Source organism: Symphodus melops, assembly GCF_947650265.1.
Source record: "Symphodus melops genome assembly, chromosome: 1".
Taxonomy (NCBI): domain Eukaryota; kingdom Metazoa; phylum Chordata; class Actinopteri; order Labriformes; family Labridae; genus Symphodus; species Symphodus melops.
Genome location: NC_136691.1, coordinates 48,082,037 through 48,110,004, shown reverse-complemented (window position 1 = coordinate 48,110,004; position 27,968 = coordinate 48,082,037). Strand labels below are relative to the sequence as shown.

The following is a 27,968-nucleotide window of genomic DNA, read 5'->3' as shown; positions in this document are numbered from 1 at the left end:
CTCCTTTCCTCTCGTGTCCAAACCTGACCATGAAAATGACCCCACTTGGACCACTTCCATAGAACCATCAGAACAATTGAACATGTTTGACTGTCGTGTTTTCCCAAAGTTATAAGGTTTCTCTGTCTCTGGACAGTTTGGAAATGTGTTTTCAACTGTTTTCCTTCTGAACGAGCCAGCTCCAGCACCCAGCTGAGACATAAGAATTTACTTCTCTGCATCTGGCAAGGTTGTATTTACTATTTATCTTTAATAAGTAGCATATTTTTTGGAGCCTGTATCCAAACTTCCCTTGTTGGAGTGGATATATAGTATTTGATGGATGATTGAACTCCTCTGTTTCACAATTACTCATGCATAACAATGTTGTGAAACAGCATTTGGATTCTACATGTGTGTGTTCAGGGAGCAATGTGGAAATAGTTGATGAAATGCGATACAGTGAAAGTTTTCGACCACCTTTGAATTTTCATCTCTCTTGAGTAACCTGCAGGTGATTGGCAGATGCAGCCAAAAACTGACCCTTCATGATTGCTAACAAATAGCTGAATCAAAAGTGATGTAATCACAAATTGTTTAAAAACTGTTTTACTCAAAGGTCCTGAATTTCTCATGTTTTTAATTTCTTTTTTCCATCAGAAACACTTGAAAATCTTTTCACAAATATTTGGAAGAGATAAATAAACACTGTGTATTATGGGTCAGAAAAGTCCCCATTAGCACTAATTATTCGCTCTATGAGTCTGTTTGAGCCACATTCAGCTCAGAGTCTGGGACAGGGAGCGTTCGATGTCCCTCTGCTGATGCCATTAAAAGCTTCAGGACATCAGCCAGCACTTTAAAGTTGATACAGCGGGTCGAAATGTACTCTCATGTCAGGAAATGTTTTGGTAGCTTCAACTCTTCAAAGATACTCATCTCACAAATCACACACAGCAGAGACTGGATGATTTGCCAAACATAACTTAGCATCAAGTGAACATTTTCAGATTTGCTGAAAGAGGTAATTCTCACAGATGCTGACTTGTTGCATTGTATCCAATTTACTATTATGGTTATTTTATGAACAACAGCATCTGTAAGGCCTATTTGAAACTTTGACTCGATTCCTCCTAAATCCAATTAGTCTGAACGGATTAATTCAATTAATTTGCTGTCGGCCAAATGAAAACAGAGTTAAACTCTTAACTTCAACAGAGGTACGCAAATAGCAGGATAAAAAATGTGTCAACTTTCAAAACAAAATAGTTTACTGTGATTAGATTGAAAGTGTCTCAAAAGTAAACTGTGTTGTTACAGAATTAGTGTAAATGTGCCCCACAGACAAAACATCATTTCGTATTACAAACACCTTGTTTTGGTTTTCATTAGACACTGAAAATGGTCTGTCTAAATCCAAAATAAGACATTAAACTAAATCTGCCAATTCATTATCCTAAATAATCACAAGTTTATTTTACAATGACTGTATGTGGGGACTGGTTGCTCAGAAACTGGACTCAAAGGAGGGAAAGGTTTACATATATATTTATATAAGAGGAAAGAGAGATAACAAGACACAATATGTGTTAATAGTGTCATATGCTGGAAAATAGAAGCACCATTAAAAAGGAGGTTGCGGACTGCTGTTTTAAATTATAATTCAAAGTAGATAAATCATAAAGTGTGTCACATTGTCTTGTATCTTAATGTTTAAAAGATCTAGTAGCTGCTTCTATGATCTGAGGATGAACACACTACTCTGTTTCTTCTTCTGATGTTTGATCTTCTGTGTGTGTTATTCCCACCTGAATATTGCAACAACTTGTTTTTTTAAAGGAACGAAAAGAGTCTATCACTACAAATAAAGACATCCTGTCTCTGGTGTTATTTGAGAGACTGTGGGTGGTCTAAGAGACAGAAGGATGTGGTTTTGAGTTGTGCTTGGGTGTAAAATGATCTTATTGGGTAAGTTATTTGTTATTTGTGAGGAATGCATGTTATCGTAGAAGTTCTCATAAACATCTGATATTTCTTTCATCCCGGGGTAATTTGTGTAAATGATGGTTTGTAATCAAAATCAATAATAAACTAAAGTTATTGCTCACTAATGGGAACCAATAATATACTTACAAGCATAACAAATAGTTGACAGATACATTACTATAGAGGATGAGGGGAATGAAGGACAAGTCATATTACATGATCATATTAGCTGTAGGACATAAACTGGTCAAAAATACCGTCTGAGTAAAACCACACCTCTGGATGTATGACAACATTACTTGCATGTGTTCGCATATTTTATAGCTAAAGTGGACCTAAGTGGTATTTCACTGAAGTTAATAAGGAGATTAGTGTGTTCTTCCTGGCAAACAGATAATTAACTCCCTGGTGTCTGATCCACGCAGCGGACACACACTTTGCTCTTTGCTCAGTCAGGAGAGAGAGAGAGAGAGAGAGAGAGAGAGAGAGAGAGAGAGAGAGAGAGAGAGAGAGAGAGAGAGAGAGAGAGAGAGAGAGAGAGAGAGAGAGAGAGAGAGAGAGAGAGAGAGAGAGAGAGAGAGAGAGAGAGCTGTAACCAGAGTTCCGCTGAAGAGGTCGCGCAAGGACTTCTGAGGGAGTTCAGCCTGTGTGCGTGTGCGCGTGTGCGTGCGTGTGTGTGTGTGTGTGTGTGTGTGTGCGTGCGTGCGTGCGTGCGTGCGTGCGCGCGCGCGTGTGTTTCATTCAATGAAATGCAACACCCCGCTCCTCTGTCTGAAGCCTCTTCGGAAACAGGTTTGATTATATTTAAAAGCTTGACCCGGGAGAGAAACCCAAACAACTGTCTGTTCTAATATTAGCAGTGCGGCTGCGGACTACTATGAATTCTATTATTGTCTGGGCTCGGATGTATTCCAATGGGCAAGTCTCATCTAAAGATTTACACTTTTGTCTGCAGCTGGTGGAAAAATATCAGTTACAACCATGTAGTACATCTTAACTAACGGCGGACGGTATCCGGATGTTGGCTGTAGGCCTGTTTGATTATACAGTAATAAAGGCCTTAAAATAGCCCATGCCTCAAAACGACATTAATTATTATTTTACACATTTTATTATCATTAAATAAAAAGCCACATGCCCATGCAAGGCGTAATAGTGCTGCTCAGTTTGATAAAATTATGTTGAAAAAACTCAAAAACTATCAAAATAAAACATTAATAATTGTTTTATCAATGTATACCAAAATTCACATCAACTTTCACATTTTGTATGCTTTAGATTTGCTGCAAAATTCTCGGGGAAAAAGTTTTTTTTTATTACAAAATGTTATTTCTGTTCATATTGTCTGATTATTGAAGAGAAAGTTGCCTGTAACGATGTCACCTGATTGGGGTTGAAAGAACTTTGGTAAGAAAAAAAAAATCCCCACCCCCACAGATGAGGAGACCGCCCACCAGAGACAGTCAACCCGAGACCCCTTATAGATTTAAAAAGAGAGGCTGCATTCTCAGACTGACACTTATTCAACACTGCCACCCTAAGCAGATTACTTTTGCGCTTGCCTGTGTCAAATACGTAGTTCACATTGCCTCTCCATCATGTTTAGGATGCTGAAACACCACCTCCACCCGGGCATTTTTCTCTTCTTCATATGGCTTTGTCACCTCATGGAACATCAAAAAGTTCAAGGTAAGCTGTCTTCCTCAAATTTATTCTATTTTTTCTGTTTTGGGGAAACTTCCCCTGCTGTCAGACGCATAACGCACCCGAGTGTCGAATCTTTGCGGCAACCGAGAAACTTTTCAAAGTGACTTTCTTTTTTTCCCGCTGATAAAACTCTCTCCGCATCAGACAGTGCGTGCGTAAAGCGTCCATAAAACAGGTGCCATATGGGACACTTCAAAGTGTGACTAAATGGCAAGTTTTGCAGCCCTGCCTTGGCGCACACACACTTCAGGTCGCCACGCCGTGTTGCAGCGCCAGCTTTCCATAATACCTGAGCATATTCTTAACTTAAGTCTAAACATAAGTCTAAATACAGTCTTACAACGTTGTTGCTAAATCTGTTCTTAAGTTCAGAACATCCACTGTGAGTTTATCGATGTGTTATCTCTATGTATTTCCTACAAGCACACGTTCTGCCTTTTGTGCAACAATGATATTTCTCTGCGATTCCAGATATTCGACAGATATAATCCAACTACAGACTTTTGCAACATAAATATTTCTTTTAGATCTTAAAATACAACACGGTGTAAAGCAAATCTGTGTTCAATTCGAGAAACACAACAGTTAGAGAGCACTTAATATCATGTGTGTCTGAGTCGGTTCAGACATCCTGCTGATGTCTGGATCAAGAGATATCTCCATGCCAAAGGAATGGGATTACTATTCTGTTTTATTTTCTTTTTTCGAACATTCAGAATAAGTGCTTTGTGTAAAAACAAGTCATTGTCTAGAGTGTACATGTCTGGGATATTGTTCTGAGGCGGTGGAGACGGTGGAGTTTTTTTTTTTTTTTTTTGAAGGAGATTGGCTGCTATTTAACACTGTCTAGACGCTCCACTTTCTGTCCAGTGATAACAAGGAGGCTGTGGGAATAAAGGACAAACCCCCCTCCAAAGATTCTTCCTACTTTTTAGTTTGTGGCTGCATTGTAAGGGCTGTCCGTCACAGATAGGATAGGCAAGTGTTAACAGTCTCGCAAAAAAAAAAAAAAAAAAAAAAAAAAATCAGACAAAATAGTGCCGGGAGGGCGAAAGGGAGGGAGGGAGCGTCTCGGATAATACAGTCTGCGTGTGTCTGGTGCGTCTGGGTCAGCGGTTTTAGGCGTTCAGCATGCAACATTGAAATATTTTTTTGTGTTCGTTTGTTTGTTTGTTTGCAGCTGGGAACTGCTGGCTGCAGCAGGGGAAGAACGGGAGGTGCCAGGTGCTTTACATGCCCGGGATGACCAGAGAGGAGTGCTGTCGGAGTGGAAGACTGGGGACGTCCTGGACCGAGGAGGACGTCCCCAACAGCACGCTCTTTAGATGGATGATCTTCAATGGCGGAGCCCCAAATTGCATACCTTGCAAAGGTGGAGGTGCACTCATTTCCCTTCGTTTTCTCATAATACACATCCTAAATGATAACCTTAATTCATGCTAATTATGATCCCATTTGCGCATACCTTGGGTCAAAAATTCATTCTGCACGTAAAGCGCCAGACTTACGCACAAGTGCAATATCCTCAGCAGCATCGTATTAAACAAACGTTTTCTTCCAGAAACCTGCGATAATGTTGACTGTGGGCCTGGAAAGAGGTGCAAGATGAACAGAAGAAGTAAGCCGCGATGCGTGTGCGCACCAGACTGCTCCAACATAACCTGGAAAGGACCCGTTTGCGGCACAGACGGAAAGACCTACAAAGACGAATGCGCATTGCTGAAGGCTAAATGTAAAGGCCACCCAGACCTGGACGTGCAGTACCAGGGGAAGTGCAAGAGTAAGTAAATGTTCAGCAGTTCCCTCAAAGCTGCGTGTGCCAAGAATCCAGCGGTCTGCAATTAATTTCGTATTGCAATTTTTACGAAATCTTCCCATTTCTTTGTCTCCACAGAAACGTGCCGTGACGTCTTGTGCCCCGGCAGCTCCACATGCGTCGTGGACCAGACGAATAACGCGTATTGTGTGACTTGTAATCGGATTTGCCCTGAGGTGACGTCTCCTGAGCAGTACTTGTGCGGAAACGACGGGATCATCTACGCTAGCGCGTGTCACCTGAGAAGAGCTACCTGTCTCCTGGGCAGATCCATCGGAGTGGCGTATGAGGGAAAATGCATCAGTAAGTGTGTAGCTATTAAACATGAGAGTGCTGTGAGTGAGAGCGCCTCCAGGCACTGACTCTGATGATTGTTGGGGAGCATTTTGTCCCTGGCCAGCTCTGCAGTTGTTCTCCACTCATTTTTGCCAACATTCCTTTGAGAAGGGGGTCTAAGAGAGAGTGTGTGTTTGTAGTTGCTGGTGTTTGCTCAAGAATTGATAGACATCTTATTATTTCCTGATGTTGGCAGCACTTGAGCACATGGGAGAGAAGGGGAGGAGAAGGGGTGGGGAGCGATGGAGAGAATAAGGGGAGTGCTGAGGGCCATGAAGACATGCTTCAAGTTAATATTTGAATCAGATGGCTTCTTATCCAAAAAAAAAAAAAGTCAATGTCAATATGAGTCATGGAGTGTTAGAAATATTAATTTAAACATGGCCTAATGTCCCCATCACATCTTCTAACACCATGCAACAGGATTTACTTGATATTCTTTGCTTAGTCATCTGACACTTCTTGAAAGCTTTCATGATAATCCACCTAATCAAAGATTTCCCCTGTTGCTGATTTCCTCCTGTGTCCTTCAGAGGCCAAGTCGTGCGAGGACATCCAGTGCAGCGCAGGGAAGAAGTGTCTGTGGGATTCTCGGATGAGCCGAGGCCGCTGCTCGATGTGTGAGGAGGCCTGTCCAGAGAGCAGGACGGATGAGGCGGTGTGTGCTAGCGACAACACCACATATCCCAGTGAATGTGCCATGAAGCAGGCTGCTTGCTCTATGGGGGTGCTGCTAGAAGTCAAGCATGCAGGATCTTGCAACTGTAAGTAAACAATAAAAGAGAAAATATGATAAGAATGAAACAAAACATCCCCGTCATCTCTCTCTCCAAGTGAAAGACCTTTTTTCATGTTGCTTCCCCCAGCAAAAAACATCCACTGAAAGTGCCCCCCCCCCCCCCACCCCCATCCCAACTTTCCCAAAACTCTCCCCATCCCTCAGCCACACCACCAAGCGCAGCTTAAGCAAGCAAAATGGACTTGGGAATAGAAAAACTTGCATGATGTTGTCTTTGTTGCTGGCTTTTGTTCTTGTGTTCTTGTTATTTTTTCTTTTTTAATTTTACTCTTTTCAATTCTTCTGCAAAACAAAATAACAGAATGGTGAATGAAAAGCATAAATATGTATCAGCAGAATCGATCTAAAGGTGTGAGGAAAGCTAACCCGATAAAAAAATTATTACAAATAATAAAGGAAACTAATTTTGTTTGCAGTGGAACAATCCTCATATTTAAATGTCTAGGTAACTTTGTAATCATTTGAGAGACCTGCACGGGCAAGTTGCCTGAAATCTCATGCAGTTTTTTTAATCAGCAATGGATCCTTTGTTATGAGTGTGGTCAAATCTTTACAGCTTGTAAATTATATGGTCACATTTGCTAATATCAAGTTATTGGTGTAATTGTGTTTTGTATTATGTTTTTCTCTTTTGTTGCTTTTGGCTGTTATCAATCAATCAAAATGCACTGCCTCTTGTGACATACACCTCACTGCCAACATGTCGATAAGGACAGAATACCTTTAAATATATGGTGTGCATAAGGTGATTGTAACATTGGTGCCATGTAAGTGATAATTAGAAGGGATTTTAATGCTGATTTTCACGTAGACCTCTTGTCTGTGGAGCCACTCATGCGCTCTTAAATCTGTGGGTCAAACCGTCAAATTTAATGATGGCCTCAAGGAAGTATCAAATTTACATTCCAAGACGAGGGTTTGTTTCTTTCTCCTGGTTGAGTACGTAAATGTGATGTGCCTAAGGTATGCAATTGAATCCAAGGGACCAACTTTATGATCACCTCATGAGCTAAATATAAATGTGATAGTTCACAGTTTGCAGAATAAGCAGAGGAAGCTTGTAGATCCGCGCTCTATTACTTCTCGTTGAAAACTTTACTCGCTAACTTAAACTGTTCGTGCTGTTTCCAGTGAATGTATTGTCCAGAATATGTATCAAAATGACAAATCCATTCGGATCTATGAGGGACTGCCTGTGTTTTTTTTTCTTTTTCTGTATTGTCACTCTTGTTCCTGCTTGTGTGCATATATTATTATTTTTTTGTCCGATGTAAAAAAAAAAAGGAAATACCTCAGAACTGTGTTCATGTCCTTTGACCTGCTTGCTAAGGCCAGGCTGTGATACAGCGTCCTCCCTCCCTGTTTGTTTGAGCCAGAAACATGACACAGGTCAATCAGAGCAAAAAAAGATCAAGTACAAGAACACAAGAGCACTTTTCTGTGTTTTGTGTGTCTGCTTTCAGGAATCTGCCCAAAAGAGACCCGGTCCACTGCAACCATCATCCCTTTAGCACCCTCCTTCAACCCACCTTGTATGACCCCCTTCACCCTCCACCCAACCACACATCTACCCCTATTCTCCATAATTTTTTCTCTCGATGCAGCTCTGTTTTGTAAATGGGAACTAAATTGGGGATGCCATAGTAGTTGTAAAGTTTTACACATTTCCTTACACACAGATGCATACAAACACATAGATGCATATAATCACAAAAACATGCAGGCATGCATGCACACAGACACACACACACACACACACACACACACACACACACACGCACACACACATAGAGTAAGATAAACAAAAGGGAGAGTGTGTGCCAGTGGCTTTGCTGTGTGTATATCTTTGAGAACATTCATTATTTCTGCACTGTTGTGGTCCATATTCATACAACAGCTACCGTATATTCTCCCACATAGCCATTACAGAAGACCACGAGGAGGATGATGAAGATGAAGACTCAGACTACAAGGCCTTTGTCCATATATCTTCTATTCTGGATGGATAGGCCCCCATCACTAGGGGAACAGTCCTAGCGCAATGAATCATGTCCATACTGTAAATTATGTGTATGCTTATTTATTTTTTAAAGAAAAGGAAGTATACATATAGTTCAGTCTGCTAGCTGTTTATTTATACTTTTTGTGTTTTATAATTTATACTATTACAATGTCAGGCTTACTATCTACCATGATATATTGTGTTACCACTCATTTCCCCCTTTTTTTGTTGTTTTCCCTTTTACTTTCTTTTTTTATCATGAAGAATTATATTTGTCCAAAGAGAAGCAGTGTTATTTATTTGTCATGTTACGTGTAAGTATAAGTCCTCTTTAAGCTGTAAATTGCATTCCCTGAGCTGTACAAATCTGCTTGTTTCTGTCAGATCTCTATCACAGATGTTTATGTCACACATACGTAAATGCATGTTTAGGCTGTGTGTTTATTTATTGGGAATATATCAATCATTTTATGTACAGAAGTGTTTCTGGTTGTTTACAACTCATAATAACTGACCAAAGGGATTCTCTCAATGGTTTTGCAAAAGAGCATTGTAAAAAGCTGCAACACAGCAGTTATGAAGTGGAAAAGAAAAAGAGAGCCATTTGTGTTTCTTTTCTTCTTCTGTTTTTGTTACCCTTCCGTTCTTTCCCTGTTGATGTGTTTCCACATGGAGATGACAACTTTAGATATTATTCTATAGCATTTATTTTGTGTCACCACAGAACAGAGGTAGATTTTGGATGATACTTGATTTTTTTCTAAACAATGTGCCATTAACATTTGTGTGCTGTCTTCTTGCCAATGTGCTCAATACTGCTCTCGAAGAGCTTAAATAGGACTAACGGACTGCAGTACTCCACATATATCAGACTTCATCACTATGTTTCTTATTTTTCTTTTTTTCTCAGAATGCATTTTATTTTCAAACATCACAAGAGAAATACAAAATTCTGTTATGAATATATAGTTTTGTATTTTTTATGTAAATGTCATATGTACATACAAAGTTTGATGGTATTTGTACAGATATGAAGAGTGAATCAATAAAAGTTTTTTTCCTTATACTTTTTTGCTGGCCCTGCTGTGTTATTGATTTGTGAACATCGATGTGTTCATTGTTAGGCCTAAATTGAAGACCTACATTCAGTTGATGTTTTGGTCATCTGAGGATAGCCTATACTTTATGGATTAGATACATTTATCAACCATCAGTGATTCCACAAATACATTTCAACTGTGGAGTGAAACGGTTTAAATCTGGCTGCACAAGTTATAATGGACAGTATTTTTACGTTCAACTGGATCAACCCTTTGATTCGCTTGGGTTAACTAAATTTCTCTCTAAAGGTAATTTATCAGCTACAAGTTTCTGAGCTAGTTTGCACAACACTTTACATGTCATTCTTTATATCTATATTGAAATTGGACATTACATATAACTAAGCCCGGTCAGAGGACCAATGTTAAACATCCTTGACTAAAGTGATTTACCTTGTGGCACTGTATGTTTAGTACATAGACGATACTGTTAAGGCCCTGCAGTCACTTCATTAACTGTAAATACACAGTTAAAATTTAGTTGAGACTTTGCAACATCAGGTGGAAGAATCCTTTACAACAATGCAACTCATCAAAATCATCCGAATAGATAGAAAGAGTACAAGTTATGTGTCATCTTTACTGAGAAATCAAGTTTTTAAAAAAGCTGTATTTGAAAATATTTATGCCAAAACTGAATTAGATAAACGCATACAACAGTACATTGATAATTTCATTAAGTTTTAGAATTTTCGGGTAATTAAATAAGCTTCTATAGCGGACATACTGGCAAAGGCATGGGTAAGACCCTCTGGATGTGCTGAGTATCTTCCCATTAACACCACCATCCTTGCTATTTATGATATGAAACAAGCATTAGGGCGTAAATAGCTGCTGGATGTGCCTGGACATGCCCTGCTGTATGTAACACATCCCAGTAGAGCAATTTTAGATGCTGGCATCAGGACTCTCTCTCCCAGCTGTCTCCGTCCACATTCCGTTCAGTTTGTCCCTAAGTGGACGCCGTACGTCATTGTTGACAACAAACATGGCGTCCTCAATGTCACTTCTCGGTTTCAGGCGTTTGCCTTTGATCAATGCAGCTTCTAAATGGGCTCTGAATCCTCTAAGGTAATGTCACATTGATTGTTTAGCGTTTTTATAGTCACACGTGCTACCGTTAGTCTTTTTGTGTGAAATATTTCTTTCAAAGTCCGAGCAAGAAGGCCCAATGTCCCGGATGGTACATGCTAATAAGCTAGCTAGCGTGGCTGTATTTAACATTTAAACCAAGCAACGTTTTAGACTTCACTCATTTCTTCTTAATGGTGTGAGTTTACATGTTTAACTACAACCCTGCCTGTAAATCCAGACATTTAGATGTGTCCTTTCAGAACTCGTCTAGCCGACTAATTAGCTAATTTTAGCTTTTGGGGCTAGAAAATCAGTTTGAGAGTAACACAATTAAATGTTGCTCACTCCTCTACACAAACCACGTGCTGCATATCAATCCTAACATTAGACTGGACGGGGACTTAAATAACAGACTTCCCTGAATAGCCTGGACCAGGCTAACAGGCTAACAGAAGTGAATTGTAGCTGCTGAGTCCCTCTAAACATCACATTACATCAAGGCTCTTTGTGTAATTACATTAAACAATGTAATGTCAAGAAACTCATCTGTTATTACATAAGTTTTTCAAACTTAAAAATTCACCTGTTTTACAAGTTATTCTGTCTTTTCTCTTGTATTGGTTGATGTCTTATAGTTATGCCCTTGATGTAAGGTTAACCTCCTTATCTTTTATTTGTTGAAGCCGCACAGTAATGCACTAATAATAAATATAACAAACATAATAATAGTGCTGCCCCAACAATCATTTAAATCTCTTGGCTGTCTAACTAATCATAGAATCGCACGTGTAGGCCTTTGTGGTGAGCTCTGAACTGTCTTCAGCTCCTCTCAGTGCTTTTCATTAACATGCTGCTCTTCTTCCTCAAGTGAAATAAGTAAGGGTCAAAACAGAGGACATGATGAAACACATTTAGACTCAACTGAGTCTTAATTAGGATGCAGTAGACAATAAAAACAGGTATTTAATCACAATGAGGGTGATATGGGACATAAATCACATGACCAAAAAAACTCAAGGGGGGGGGGGCTTTCAACCAAAAAGAGGGGAGACGGATCATCCAAGCAAACATACAGAAAGATATCATGACATTATACACAGGATATATCATAGGGAAACACTTTGGCAATCAAACACATACATCTCTATATTACAAAGTGGATCATTATTAGCTCAAGACCATCAGACAACACGGTGTGGCAACATAAAGACAAAGTATGAACAAATTTATATACAAGCAGCCATGTCAAAAATGGCAACTAGAAAAGAGGTAAGATAGAAATCACACCTTGTACAAAGTATTAATATAATGATGGTAAACCAAAAACTGAATGTTCTGTCTATAAATAATACAAGCTAAACATCATAATAATAGAGATGCAGAATTATATATGAATTACACGTGGGAGAAAGCATTACAGTAAAAAAGACAAAGATGGATACAAAATCACACTGGCGTGACACATGTTCTAATTTGCAACTTAACCTCTGTCCCTTATCCCTAAAGAGCACCTGATTCCTTCCCTTTCTTTTTTCTAACTGTGTGCAGTAGTCGCCTGGCTTTATTCCTGAAGGATCAGGCACATTTTGTTAAAAATGAGCAGCACTGGAAAGAGTTAAACAAAGTTAAGAGCTCAACACATTTGAACAAAGAAAAGAGGATCTGATCATATCAGATCTTTTTTTTTAATCTCACAAGAAGTTCAGGGAGGCCAAAGTGCTGCTAAATAAATATGTCATAGTGAGCAATTAAGCACCCCAGCTGAAGGGCAGAGTCAAATTAAAAAGTTAAATGTGTTTTCTTTTCGGTCTTTGATTTATCGAACAGGCTGAGTAGGACTGTCAGTTGTTGCCTCTTGTCTGGCTATTGTATCAAACCTGGCCTTTATGTCTCTTAAGTCTTTAATTTTCATAAAATATTCTTAATATTTCTTAAAATATTCCACTGTATTATTTGTTGTTATCGATCATCTCCAAGAAAGCATCCAGCCAAATAGACATTGGTTGGTGTCTGCTGATGGGATTTTTTTCATCGATTTTTGAAAATGCTTTAAAGGCTTTTTTAAGTGTCTTTTTCCTGCCAAACCAATGCTCAGTGCTTCTATTGGATTATAAAAAGTAATTTAAATCCCAAATTGGCTCTATGTCAGGTTAGGAGGTTCCTGATAGGACCAATGCCATCTCCCCCTGTCCACATTTCAGAGAAAATGTTTTGCAACTCTTTTTGATAACTGTAATATGTTGTTTTGATGAATGAAACCATGTGATTTTTCTTCACCATGGCCGTAACAGCTTCCATAAAAGGACATTGGCCTCATCGTGTGCAAGATGAGGTCATCAAACAGTTGATGACAGCGTTGCTTAACAAACACAGGGTTGAACTAATGGCGTTGCCTAAGTTAACAGTCATTAAATTGATTCAATGGCCTTCAAATGATTTAGTAAAAATATTGATGAAAAAAAATGGATGCCTTTAATTGCAGTGACAGCCAATGTGAAAAGAAAGTTGGCTTTTGAAACAAAATCTCTTCAGTTGAGTATGGAAAAAAGGCCGATCAATCATGGAACAAAGAGCCAAAGAAAGTGAAGCTGGTGTTCATTATTGGAGGTGTAATGAGGATGAATTGAGACTCAGGCTTGATTTCAATAACGATCAATCATTTCTGCTTTTAACTTTGAGTGAAGACTTGCTTTTTCAAATATAGCTGTGATTTAACTAAGGCAGCTACTTTGTCTAAAAGGGCAAAGCTTTAAGCACTTAACTACAACAACATATATTTATCATTATGCCTCAGTGAAGACTTAACTTTAAAATCAGAACTATCTATTACTTTTTAAACCATTTGTTTTTTACATCTGATGATGAAAACAATCTTTAAGCACATAAACCTTGTGTAAAAAAAACCTAACCTTGTGAAGATGAAAATGTTTTTGGTACATTATGAGTAAAGTCTAAAGGGCTTAGTCCAAGTGACGACTCAAGCAATACAATGTGTTCTTTAAAACGTCCTCTATGTTGACATTTTAAATCAGGAACCATAGGTCGTGTTGGTCACAGAGCGGATACTGACTTGTTATATTTATCGTCAAACAACAGTTTGAGACATTTGAAAACGGTCCCCCTGTTAAAGTCCTACATTTTGCAATAAATGTAAAATAGTTCTACTCTCTGGTAATTACTTTGAATCAAATGATCTCAGATAGCCTGTCCTGGCTGAGCTGTGATGGCACGTTGCTGTTTTGTGACAGGACATGGCTGCACATTCACAAAGAGCTACACAGTCCTCGCCTGACAGTTGACCGCAGCCAACATTAAGCACGTCCTGTCATTAGGATGAGAACGAGAGTCTGCCAGAGATTCACCAGACAGAACTAATAGATGGTGGAGGGGGGGGGGGGATTCCCTCCTTGTCTCCACTTTCTCGTTGTCCTTGTCTCAATGCTTCCTCTAAGATGGTCACTTTTTGCTGAATTGTGCTTGTTGGAGTAATTTCTCTCCCCATCACTTGTCTGCCTTTGGCTGTTTGTGCTTTGCGTGTAACGTCTACCTAATGGTTTTCAGGTCTACAAGCACAAGCACATCGAGGCTGGCAGAGAAATCAGGACAAGACACGCAACTTATCACAGTTGATGAGAAATTGGTAAGTATCCCTCCCTGTGTCAACGTGACACACGGATTGTCATTTGTCGGGTCTTCTAATTACCTCCCTGGAAAATTTGTTAAAAAACGCTCCTATTCTGTGCTGCCAAAATCTCCTTGCGTCAGACAGTAGGCTTTTGTAAGACTGATGGAAAGGGCAAATGTTATCATTGGTAGTCCTGTCTGTGCTCACAGCTCCCAATAATCCTCACCGCGGGACCCTTCCAACTTTTGATAACAACTCATTAAAAAGGTGACTGCAATTAGTGATTGGATTACTCGATAGACTTTAGGTGAAAAAGTAATTCAGTATTATAAATTGAAAATAGCTGATTCAATAAAGGGCGAATTTGCTTTACTCTGATTTAAAAAAAAACAACATCATTCTAATGGAGCCGAGTCAACAGTGTAAAGTCTTTTTGATCAATCAGGATGTACGAGATATTAAATCAAACTCTAGCCATGAAAACGACACGTCTGCAAAACACTTTAAAACCTCCTGATTGTGTGTTTTGAATTGCTTTATCTCCGAGCTTTAACATTATTTAATAAATGATTGTGACCAGTAGTTTTCAACTCACACTTTCACAAGTTGTAGCTACAGCCAGCAAAAAACAAGCGTTTTTATGTTTTAATTAGTATATGATTTGGGTTATGCGTCCTGATTCTACAGCCACGCACAAACAGCAGAGTCGCTCACATCCACCAATAATATCCATTATTGTCACATTGCCATAATGTGCATGTGCTGTGTCTAAGCTTCAGTGAATAAACCCAGCTTCTTAGTCATCGATCATTGGCAGTCTGAGTTAGGAATCAACCACATACGATGGATATACATGGTAGTTACGTTTTTCCTTTTCAAATGAGACGTATCCTATTGAAATAAATAAATTCACCTTTCACACCTGCAACAATAGAGCTCTTAGACCGCTAGTATCTAAACAGAGACTTGAGGAGTCTCATTCTGCCCATTTCATGCAGTATCCTTGTGTCCAGACACAATCAAAGAGCATGCTGGGTAATGGGGCACCAAAGGTCAAAGCTGCTTTAGTTCAGCCCTTTTTAGGTTTTTTTCAGAACCTCGACCTGAGTGTCTGCTGTCTGATGACCTGACCAAACAGCAGCTGAACTTGATTCAATCCCTGGGCTTTTTTTCCAAAGATCAAGTGTATTTTCTGTCACAGGTTAGAAGGTCTTCAATAGGGATTTTTTTTAACATGCTCTGCAGTAACTTAGTTACTATCTCTCTGAATTTTCCTTCTTTCCACTGCTTTCTGCTTTCATTTCATGTATTTGCTGCATGTCCTCTTTTAGGCCTTTGCGTAGGTATTTTGGTCATAAAAGGATCGAGGGATCATCACTTGAAATAGTTTTGATGATGATCGTTACCTTCACAGTAACTGGTTAGAAGTGAAGATGGCTAAGAAAGGAAACGTACTGCAAAATATCCAAACTAAAATAAATTCCATATCCTGATTTCAGTAGCAAAATAAATAAATGAATAACATTTCTTCAAAGCAGGTAAACACACTGATTTACAAACTGTTAAAAAAGTAACATCATCTCTGTTTTCTACATGTTCCTGTCAGATGGCCACTTGGTCTGTTGTGATATTTATTTCTGCTGGACGTCTTTGACTTGCCCTCTGCTTTGGCTATGCCCTGCGTCTTAGCTGAAAGATTCTGAAAGAGGTTTCATTATAATCATGTATCAGAACATGTAGTTTCACTAATCACAGGGTGATGATGAAATAACTGTTCACAGATGCATGTTCTTTGAATTAAGCAGCACGGCTGTAATAAGCTCTATATTTCTTCAGACAGGCTGGTTCATTCTCTTTTCATTAAGGTGCCAAAGTACAGGCCAAACAGCTATAAGCATTTGATATGGCCAAGGTTAGTGATGCACCGACTGTACAAAAGAAACTTTCACTTCACTTTGAAGTGAATGCTTTGTCATTAAGAGACGGAGGAGATAGGAGATAACAGAGAAAGAGGGAGTTTGGGGAGAATGTGGGAGTCTGTTGTGGACTTGTCTGGGGGGGGGGGGGGGTTGCTGTGTGTGGGCAGCGTCAGTGCGCTTTTGTTCCAGACCAAAGCTGACCATGCTGGCAGACAAACCTTTGGCTGGGCGGAGTGTCTGTCTCTGTCCTCTCAGTAGGGGCCACTGAGAGGAACAGCAGAGGAGAGGAGGAGGAAGAAGAAAAAAAGGGCCTCTAAAAAATGGGGAGGGGGTGAAAGAAAAGAAGCTTGGATGGAAAAAAGTTTGTGAGACACCCTGAGACCCACGAAAAAGACAGTGGCCACTTCAGTGTTGTCGGCCACAGAGGTTCCTTTGTGGCATGCTGTTGCTGGCGACGGCGGGAAGTACTCTAATGCGCACCCAGACAGGCCAAAAAGAGAGGCCCTCAGCTGTTTACAGTACAGTGGTCGCCGTCTCACATGGAAGAGGGCAATGGGAGCATTCTCCTTTTGGGCATTCAGCATATGTCAGCACGCTACTCATTCATCAGCCTGTCAATAAGTGTGAATTGCTTTCTGGGTAGACCAATCACTGAATGCTCTCGATCCAGTGAGGGGTTATGTCGGGTTTGCACGCTGTCTCTCTCCCTCGAGCAGCCCGAGGAGAAAGTGGTGTGCCACTTGTTCTGTAGTGAACTTTGCTGAATAACCTCATTTAGATGATGTTGCATTTTGGCCTGAGCAAGTGATATTCTGAATACACTCCAAAAAGTCTGTCTGGACATTTGTGTGACACTCATTATCTTGTCCTTGGTTCTCGTCTGTCCAAAAAATGCAAAGCTTACAGGAACTGGTGTCTCTGCAGTTTGTTCAGCCGTCTCCATTACAGGTACATTAAGGCTGTGAAGGGCAAGACTCTCCTGCAGGTTCAACATAACTAATCCAGTGAGAACAAGAGTTGTTTTTTTAAGGTCATTTGTGAAAAGTCTTACTGGAGGCTGGCAGCAGAAAATATTGTAGTTTTGATAATGAATAAGCTATTAAAGGGTATCAGATCAGAACTTTTCAGAAGTTTTTAATGGGATTTTAAGACCTTTTTTTAATGACTGGTTTATGTTCACTGTCACAGCTCTCACCTGTGTCATTGTCAGCAGCAGAAACAGCCATTCATTGAACGGCATCCCTCCACTGTCCTCGTCCCAGTGTCTCACTCTTTCTCAGTAAATCTTGCTTGCGTTTCCACAGCCAACCATAGCCTTACTTGATTAGAGGAGTGTAAGCCAGATGGTGGTATGGCGAAATAGTGTGACATCATAGCAGCCCAATACAGTTTAACCCGCTCTTAATTTAAGTTCAATGAATAAGAATGGGACACAATAAATAAAAGCAACCCTTTAGGGCTGGATGGAAGAAGAAGAAGAAGATTTACTTTATTGATCCCTGAAAGGAAATTAGGTGTTTACACTCGTGAGTTTTCCACTCCGAGTGAGCGAGCTGCCCCGGCAGGCGCTCCTGGGCTGATTGGATTGGGGGGGTTCAGTGTCTTGCCCATAGGACCCAACGGACATGTTGCTCGAAGGAGCTGGGGTATCGATCTCTCGACCTTCCGATTGAGAGTTGACAGACTCTACCCACTGAGCCACTTTGGTACCATTCCCACTTTAGACAGTGGAAACGATCAAATGGCACCGTACCAAACCGAACTGAACTAGACCGCTTGGTGGAAACGAGGCTTTAGATGCTAGTGGAGATTAGAAACAGTTGTGAAGGACACTGGGATATTGAGTTGAGTTTTGCAGAGTGAAAAGATACAAACAAGCAAAATGAACATTAATGACACGCTGTGTGATGGATGTGTGTGTGTGTGTGTGTGTGGTGAACATCAAGTTGTAATTTATTAGTTGTATTCACATTTTGTTCCTACTGCCCCTGGAGTTTCCATAATTCATATATAGGACATATCAGGTTTAAAAAGATTTCTCAAACAATCCCCAGTTCCTGCATTTAAAGAGTGGAATATTCTGCCTTTGTTTGTCTTATATGACGGCAAATGTAATATTACTGGGACACAATTGACGGGGAGATTAACCTCATAATGTCAACAGTTCACCTAAGGCATGTACTGGGCAGTTTGAACTATTTCTTGTTATTTCATAAACCAAACAAATTACTAAATAGAGATTCAAATCATCAGTGGAAACAATAGTTTAATGCATATTTGTGCGTGTTTCTATTGCTGTCAAAATCTCAAAAAACAAGCTTAAAGCAAAGCTTTGAGGGCATTGTCTGAATTTCAGAAATTATGCCAAGTACAAAGACCTGCGTGATGGAGCTCCAGTGCCCCAAAGCTGTTCCCTAGAGTGCCCATGCCGACCTGCTTTTGTTTGTAATTACTGTTTGATTAAGCATGCTGGCAGCTCTCAGGGTCCGCTGGCTGGCCACTGATACACAGCTTTACACGGAATGTCTGCGACCTCGCTCAATTACAGACCATGCCTTGTGCTTTGCTCTGTGGCCCTGCGCAGAAACAACCAGTGTCCTAACCTTAGCAGCTGCTTCGATATGCTTCAGTACAAGATCTGCTCTTTTATCCCAGTGTCTACTTCTGCCTCAGCTGGCCAAGTGTGCCCCCTCTCCTGCACATAAAGACAACACCATCATCTTAAAGCGCTTGTGAAGCCTTGTTATAGAGTTCTCTAAAGGCACTAGGGTTTTACGACACAGAGGAGGAGGACAGTTATTAGAGTGTGGGGAGTAGGTGGGGGGGTGGGGGGGGGGGGGGAGACAGGGAACAGGCTGGAAGAATAAATGGGTAAAAACCATTTGATGCTCGGCATGTTGAGTTAGCTAATTTGAGATGTTTGGTTCTCGAGAGTTTAGAGCTCTTGCTTGGCAAGTAATAAAACATCTGGACAAAAGATGTGGGGTTTGAATGGCAGTGAGTTAGTCAAGTCTGAAGGCAGGTTGTTGGTTGTTTTGAATGAGCGAAATTGGAATCAGATTGAGAAACCGTGCGTCTCTCAGTCAAGATTTATCATCTCGAGCTACGGTATCAGGGAAGGTCACTCAGAGGAGATGTTATACTCCCAACTGTATTTGAATTGGACATGCCATGGAGAATTAAGAGTGTTATAGGAAAAAGTACCCTCACCCATTTTCTTTTGCACTTTGAAATAATAAAAAAAAGTTTAAAAACTATGGTGCCGAGGACTATATGAGAAAAAAAAACACCTCCCAGCTACGAGGATATATTTAGCCCGAGCAGTTTAAATCTGCAGTACAGGGTTGTATATTCTCTAAGCCGTCCAGTCTCAGACACAGAGTGACCTACAGTGCAGCAGACGACATTCACCCCCCCCCCCCCCCCCCCCCCCCCACCCTCTGCTGCACATACAGACAACTCAAGTGTCTGTTTTGTCTGGTTGCCCTCTCATAAGGCTTGCAAATACAAAAAAAAAAAAAATCTCCCGGCTCAAGTTTGGAGTAGTGGGTCAGAGGATGTTGGTCTTTAAAGAGTGCCAGACAAGAGGCTTTATTTTGTATCATCCACTAAATAGTATTTCATTCATTAACACTCTCTTCCATAGAGACTAAGCCTCTTAAGAGGACTCCTCAGCCCTGTCAGCGTTGGCTAGTTTTAGGAAGTGTCTAGCTGTTAAGTGTTGTGTTTGCAGAGTGGATAAAAAAGGCTCGCTTCCCCTGTTTGCCCACACTGCCGTTTATTCAGGAGAAGTAAGCTCACAGCTCTTTCCCCCCCAACTTTACAAACTAGATATAACCTTAAACTGTGATCGGCGTTCAGCATCTAGATTATACTAACAAATAGATTGTAGTCAGGCTTTAAATCCTTTCATGGTGTGCTGGTGCATGTTAGTGTTGAGTTGATTAGCTGGAAGGAGCTTTCAGTAAAAGTCCATCATTCAATAGACAGTGACGGGAGAATCATCATGAAGTCTGATTATGGAAACATGATTGAAGGAGCTTCACAACTGTGAGTGTGTCTTTGTTTAGTCTATGAGAGTACACTGTGCTGTGTACTGCAGGCGTGCCATGTTCAGAGGCTCCCCATCATTTATACTTTTTCACTGGGGGAAGTTGGCTAATAGTTGAAACCAGTTATTTTAAACCTGACACTAATGATTTCTACTGCTGTCATAAACTAAACAAATAAAGGAGGGAACATCTTTTTGAGCATCTGAAGCCTGAAATGATTCTGTCTTCAGCATTTTACCCTCAAAAAGACTCTTCCAGAGATGCCGTACGCCAAACACACAAACAAGTGTGTCTACATCTGCCATATTCATAAATGTCCCTCCTCTGTCCACTCTTTCCGATTTACACCGGTATGTGTAACATGAGATTCCAGATGACCCTCATGCCAGCTGCTTCTCGTTCTCCAGTGTAGGACCCCTCCCACACATGAACAAGCCTCATAATATTTGTTTCTACGCGAGACGCCCCCTATGTCCAATCAGTAATTGGCACGCTTTCTCCCCTTCAAAGACGTCTGGAGGTGGGAGCGGGCATGGGCTGATGAGTGACGCTCTCAGTCTGGGTGTGGGGACGGACAGTGGGGGGTTAAGGGTGATGTGTTTGGGCTTTCACCACATGCTGACTCAACATGATTCAGCTCTGCCGACCCTTTGACCCCTCCTGGCTTGCCGAGCAGTCGCTTTACCATACGTGCTCTGATGGACTGGACCGTCACCTCATGTCCACCATTACCCAATGTAAGCTGGTCATGTAGCTTGGCGTGTTTCCTCTGAGCTTGTTATGCTCAAGCTTCTTTTATTTGTTTGGTTGGTTTACTAACAGGAAAAAACATTCTGTGCGTCCGTTAGGAGGTTTCAGCCCCAACAAGTCCTAACTGCCTGTTCTAACAGGTTTACACAAACCTCCCCTGCGTTTCTCCACCTTTGTGTTCCACTTCCGACATCATACTTATGATCTATACAACGTAACACAAGTCGCATTCTGCTGGAAGCAGAGAAAAATCGGTGTTTTTGCTCCATTAAATGGACTCGACTCATTTGAGTGTGAAATGATTGACTCTCAGGTCTTTTCTGGAGTTGATACTTCTCTATTTGAAGTAGAAGTGTAAAGTCCTTATGAGCGCTGATAGGGGATTTTTGGGTCCGATATATCGGCCAACACCATCCTTAGATCCATCTTCAATCTGTCGAGATGAATATAGATAAACATGTTTTATGATGTTGATCCCTCATTTATCAATCACTTGTGGAAGAGATCATTAAAAACAGATCATTGGACTGGGAAGGACCTGCACACATTCTGCTGCCAGTGTAATACAACACAACTCCAATGAAAGACCTTTTGACTGGTGAGTAAATCTGGTAATATGGGCACATATCTGGGATAAAAGCAGCCAATACTGTTAGTCACTGGATGTGCTGATATAGTGGATTAGTCAGTTGGGCTCGAGCCGTTTTTGTACTCCCATGTCTCACAAAGTCCCGCGGCGGGTTTATTGGAGAGCTGATCTTTTTCACCGTTATAATTGAGCCATTCGAGATGATTGCAGGAGCAGATGTGAATTTCCTCCTCATGGTTTATTTTTAAGTTTCAAATAATCGTCTTCTACTGGAGGAGGCTCAGAGGGAGTATCTCATGATAGAGTGTAAAAGACAGGCCTATCATGTCGCTAAGTGAGTCAACAGTAATGTGTTCAGAAGGTCCTGATACTCCAGTGTTTTCAAGTCCTTGTATATTTTGCAAAGCCCCAGGACAGTGCAAGTCTGAGCTGCCACTCAAACTGTGCACTCGATTTTATCGAGTTCAAATCTGTCCGCTTAGAAACGCTGGTGTGATCTGTGGAGATGGACTTCGTCTTCTCAAAGATGCATCCAAAAGTGACGTCTAATTTCGGGACAGCGGCTTCAAACTGCTGGAAATGTCGACCTAACGTGGTGAATAATACGGCAGGAAGGATGTTCGAGAGTAAAGTGTGGAACACAAAGTGTTAGAGAAGGTGGATCATTTCTCTTTGCCTGGTTTTCCTCCCACAACATCTCCAGGTCCCGTCAGTGGTACAGTTTGCTGTTTTTACTCGCTGAAGGCTGTTTTTTTTTTTGTTTTTGTTTTTTTTACTGGTTTGAAGAAGCAACCAGAGCTTTGGAAGAGGGCTTTAAAATAACTCCACTGCAGCTTTTTTACAAGTCACCCCCAAGAAAAAGTTGTCTTTATACTTTTCTTGAGTTTTTTTTTTTCTTCCATCCATGTTTCAGCTCAAGCACAACAAGATCTTCAGAAGTTGCTTCCACAGAAATGCATCTGCAGGTCGGAGCATACAGGGTACCAGCTTTTAGCACTCTGGTGGGCCAAGCGGCCCCACAGCGACAAGCCCCTATGCTCTTTATTTGGCCTGGAGCCTGGAGGTGTCACAAATATCGACACGCTTTCACGTGACGGAGACTTTGCCAGCCTTTTTCTCCTCTTTCTTAAGCCCGGCATTCTGCCTGCCCAGCCAGGTATTGTAGGACCCTGTGAAGGCCCTGTGAATAGTGTCAAACTTGATAGTTCTCATTTAGCTTCCTGTACTAGGCAGAAGAAAAAGTGCCCACCGTGTGGGTTTTCCTTTTGTGATGGCCCTCTCTAGTCCTCCTGGGAACACACCACATTCCAGCCACAATCTTTCCCTTTGTCAATCCGGGTATTGTGGCTGGGTCTGTTATGCCGATAACCCCGCGAGCTCTCAGTGTAACGCATGCAAGTATCATAGGAGTCTAGACTCGTATTTTTGCAAACAATGTCAGATAATGAGCCGAGCGTTTTCAGTGATTTTGGCCGAGCTTTTGTTTTGACACATCCTCCCTCATTCACGAAGGAGCTTTTGTGCTCATCTGCACCTAACAAGTGATTGAAGTTCTGCTACATCTGGACAAATTATTGCACCAGTACATCCATACGTGGGCCCCATGTGTCAGCGATGGTTTTTGTAACGTACATATGCGTAACCGTAGTCTGACCAGCTTAATCCCAAGAGTGTCATTTCTCCTGCTTCTCAGAGAAGGATTTATGCAGCGATCCCCGTGAACAGAGCGGCTGAACGTGTCCGACTGCAAATTAGATTGAACTCAAACTCACAAGGTACATTATTTTTTTTTTTCTCCTCTTGACTCACGACTCGAAAATGTGTCATGGTTCACTGAGAACAAAGTATTTTAATGGTTCTGGTTTTCTCTCCAAAAATTCTCAGGAAGTTTTTCTTAGATCTCACACTTGGAGTAAAAACCTTTGAACATTATCCATGAAAAGAATTAAAAAAAAAATAAAAATAAAAAAAAGCCCATTTGATTACCTGCTGCAAACTCCAAGAGGAAAAACAACAAAAACCTGGCAGCTCATTTAGTTTCTGTCTCGCTCCGTCTTGTGTGTTATTGTGTCACGGAGCGTCCACCATTCCCCTCTTTGGGTGAAAAGAACATGTTTTCTTCGTCTCTGTGACAAGAAGGAATTGTTAAGGTTAAGTAGATAGGGCAGCCGGAAATAATTACCAAGCACTTGTGAAGTTTTTCTCCCCCCTTTGTTCGTCTCTCCCTCTCATTTGAACAATCTTTTCAGTGTGCAGATCTTGTTTATGATTACATTCAGTCTGCTCTTGCCTCTGAGCATGGCCAAAGACGTCTCAGCGGACCGTGCGCTAGCTGAGTGGTCAAATCTGCAACTCGCTCGGCTTAAATACCGTCCGACCCAAAGGGAAGGTGGGCTTGTGTGGAGTTCACGCAAAAACCATCCTCTTTCTACAAATCAAGCGGCAGGTGACGGACAATGATGAAAATGGGATTCTTTTGAAGTCGTAACGGCCATTGAAATGTGTGAAGTTCTTGCATTGAAAGGAGGGCGCCCTGGAAAGCCCTCAGTCTTGGGTGGCTGGTGCCTGCGTGCTGGGAGGTTGGTCTGTGTTTTGTCGCAGACTTCCCATTGCTTGTTTGATAATTCCCTGAAGAACTGGAGCAGATCCTTGATAGGAGCTTGAAGGGGGCTCCAGTTGCATCGGTTCTCCTGAAGGCTCCTCCTCCTGCTGTCGTTACGCCGGCCCACTTTCTGGCTGCGAAATCACCTCGAATATTGGGCCCGTTCATTTTTTTAATGCAAAGAAGTTCAGATGACGTCTAATTGTTTTTTTCCTTGATATCCATATTTACATAAGTCATGGTTTCCTTTTTGTTTGAAATGTTCTATTATTAAATCCAGGACAACAAACACTTAAGTTCTGCCTGATTAAAGAAATGTTCTGCTTTGTTGGAAATTATTCATTTTTATTGAAACAAAGTAAAAAGTGAAAGCTTGAAGGTGGAATAGTTACCAACACAAACAAGGTTTCAAACATCTGGAGAAGAAGATTTGTAGGACATAACGTCTGTGTATCATTTTTGATCCCACAGAGAGCAGCAGATCACACAAACAATAAAAACACAACCCAAAGTCTGAGTTGATTTTACCGAGCATATAAAAATGTCCGCTCCCTGGATTTCTCCTCTTTTATTGTTTTCTGACCCTGAAGATGGCTTGAACTCTGTTTGACCCCGATATTTACAAGTGGAAATAAATCTCCACTGAATGATGTGAAGAAACAAAAAAAATATAAAACATGAAATATTGGATAGAAATGCTTTTTACAGCCTCTGATTTACCCAGCAGCCTTTCACGCTGACACTGGGAACATGCCGTCTGAGCTTGGCGTTGTATTCTTGAAACACCTGCAAACAGACTGAAGAACAACCTTTAATAACAAACACGTACTGAGAGGGAACTCAGGAAAGAAAAACATCAGTCAGCAACAAGTCAAGTGAAAGTCGGGAAGGTTTAAAAAAAAAAAAAACCCAAAATAAAAAATCTGACATCAGTGAGGAGCGTTGAGCAAAGAGTTTAAAGTTTGGATGGGTTCATTTGGCTGATAAATTCTTCATAAATCATTTTCTCTACTGTACTTTCTGTTTGTCTTTTAGGACATCACCACTCTGACAGGAGTCCCAGAGGAGCACATTAAAACACGCAAGGTTCACATCTTCGTTCCCGCCAAAACGGCCATGCAGTCCGGAGTCAACAGCACCAAGAAGTGGAAGATTGACTTTGACACCAGAGAGCGCTGGGAGAACCCGCTGATGGGTTGGGCCTCAACGTAAGCACTCCTTTTCTGCTTCTATGTGTTGAGAAGGCCAGACCTCTATTCAGCAGCCGTTCTCCTTTGACCTGTTAAATGAACTTTGGTCTCCTTAAAGCATTAAAATGTTTCCCATGCTGCTTTGCCTCCAAATATTTGACTCTCAGGTGGCTAACTTTGCTTTCCGTCTTTCAGCGCTGATCCCCTGTCCAACATGATGCTTTCTTTCTCCTCCAAGGAAGACGCCATCGCTTTTGCTGAGAAAAATGGTAACACATCCAAGAAGCGGTTAAAGACGTTAGATGAAACATTCTGAAGAACAAACAGAAGAGTGAATACTGCAGGTTGAAAAAAAAACCAAACTAGACAACAGGAAAGACTCCAATGACTGGAGCGTTAGTGATGGAAAATGTTTAGTTATTTTCATTAGTGGTGCATGTTGTGATGCAGTGTTTCGAACACAGAGAGGGCTCGCTCAGGTACATTTACAGCCTCCTTACTATATTTGCAGACCATTTTTTACGTCTAGTGTATTTTTTTTTGCACCATCGACTCCTCCAGTTTTTTTTACTCTCGTGTCGCAGGTCGCGTCCGTGTGCTCTGCAGGTGTTTTGTTGTATAAAATATCGCCGCTTGTTCACTTCATGTGTCAGAGAAATAAATCCGATTCTACAGTAAGAAATATGTCAATATGTAAATATGTCAAACAAAAAGTAGCTTCAAGTAAATCTGAGATTTCCTAAAAAAAACTACATCTGAGTAAACACGGACTACCTCGCTATACTTTTACAAACATGTTGACTTGAATAGCTCTCGTGTTGTAAACAGCTTATTGATCCTTTTGAAGAAAGTAAAGCAGCAGCAAGATTTAAATAAAAAAAACAACCTTGAAGACACCTGGTGCAGCAGCTGGGCGTAAAAAAAAAAAAAAGAAGTTCTTATCTCTTACTTCCAACTTAGCTACGTCTGATTACGACCAAAGTTCACACGGGGCCTAACCAGAGAGAGACCAAGTAACGCGCTCCCATCTAACACCTCCGGTCAGCCTGACGACGGCACAGACCGAAGCAGACAGAGGAAATCATTTTACAGATGGCGATGGAGATTTGTGCGGAACGTAACGATGCCGCTGCAAAACTGAACGACGTCGCTGCTTTAGATATCAGGCAGTCATGAACGTATGTGGAAGTCTCTGCTTGGTCTCTGCTGCCTGCTCGTGTGTTTGAAGATCGATGAAGTTCCAGTCCGAGGTTGTGTAGAGCCAAGGAAACGCGTCTCAAGGCCCAGCACACTGTCGTCAGATGAACATCATTCACGTCTCCCTACAGCGTTTTAAAATAACTCGTAGGGTTTATTTAGCCTATATCACTGTTTTCTTTAGGTGGAGGATTGTGACATAATGAGAGAGAAAAGTTGTTGAAAAGGGAACACACACATTCTGGGGGGGCGGGGCCAGCGCTGCGTTCGTGGAGGGGAGGGGGAGAGCTCTTTAATTCAAACAGGGATGCTTTCAATCAGGTCACTGAGTGCATTTCCAGGATGTGTCTGATCACACCGAGTAGAACCTCAAGTCAATCGTAGCGTTCAGCTCTGAGAGAAGGTTACGCCCAGCTGGTGCACTCGGCTGCTGAAGATATCGTGTCGGCATCGGAATAAATAAAGTAAAGCAACATCGAGAGAAATCTTTTGATCCCTCCAGAATGAAAACTGGTGTTGGTAAAAGTTTGTCCTGGTTGATTGAGCTCTCTTGAAAGTTCACGTGGACTCACAGAACTGAGCCATCTGGTAGAGTTTGTTGAACTAAAGAAAAGAAACTGACTTTTTTTTTTTGTTTTGTTTAGTGCACCATGAAAGTGATTAGTGTAGTTCTGACTCCACACAGCCTGTTGATGTCTAAGTAACACCTCATTATGTTTGGAACTCATCCAAAGTGAATAAAGGAGATGTTTTCGCCCTCATCACTTACTCTATTTATTTTTGACTTCAGGCTGGAGCTACGACGTAACGGAGAAGAGGAGCGCGAAGCCCCGAGTGAAGTCGTACGGAGCGAACTTCTCGTGGAACAAGAGAACCAGGAGGTCTGCTAAGTAAACTGAAGACGCCCACCTGTTCGCTGGTGTTCGCTGCTTTGACCTCATTGTGTCCCACAGCAGACCTGTATCATCTTGTCAATAAATGCATAATTATATACATGTAAAGCAAACATTTGGGTCATTATCGCCTTATTCTTCAGACGCACACCTCATTACTGACTACCAAATGTGCTCCACTTCATCAGTGACGCGTTTGTTCCCTGAGTTGTGCAACAGCAAAACAAAGAGGAACATATTAATACAATTAGAAATGTCTAAACACGAGTGAATATATTTGTGGTTCAAAGCCAGTGACATATTTCCTGCATGAGTGTTTGTTTTCCATTCTGGTACCTGAATTGTCTTTGTG

At 41.1% G+C, this 27,968-nt stretch overlaps 2 protein-coding genes across 5 annotated transcripts; both read left to right on the top strand.

Annotated features, from left to right (window-relative positions):
* Positions 1-3,563: 3,563 nt before the first annotated feature.
* On the top strand, positions 3,564-9,682 carry fsta (follistatin a; the record flags this gene model as incomplete). 4 transcript variants are annotated; one of them, XM_079371440.1, is made up of 6 exons in its annotated part: positions 3,564-3,654; positions 4,853-5,044; positions 5,234-5,452; positions 5,567-5,791; positions 6,358-6,588; positions 8,544-9,682. In XM_079371440.1, 6 exons carry the CDS (start codon positions 3,564-3,566, stop codon positions 8,630-8,632), a joined length of 1,047 nt encoding a protein of 348 aa, XP_079227566.1. In that variant the 3' UTR covers positions 8,633-9,682. The 4 variants fall into 4 exon arrangements, with proteins under 4 accessions (XP_079227566.1, XP_079227565.1, XP_079227567.1 ...); XM_079371439.1 differs by having other exon boundaries at positions 4,853-5,050; XM_079371441.1 differs by having other exon boundaries at positions 4,853-5,050; positions 8,087-9,682.
* A 954-nt stretch (positions 9,683-10,636) lies between these two features.
* Positions 10,637-27,729, top strand: ndufs4 (NADH:ubiquinone oxidoreductase subunit S4). The gene is made up of 5 exons (XM_079341644.1): positions 10,637-10,796; positions 14,361-14,439; positions 25,372-25,544; positions 25,722-25,795; positions 27,514-27,729. Exons 1-5 carry the CDS (start codon positions 10,714-10,716, stop codon positions 27,615-27,617), a joined length of 513 nt encoding a protein of 170 aa, XP_079197770.1. The 5' UTR covers positions 10,637-10,713; the 3' UTR covers positions 27,618-27,729.
* The last annotated feature ends 239 nt before the right edge of the window (positions 27,730-27,968 follow it).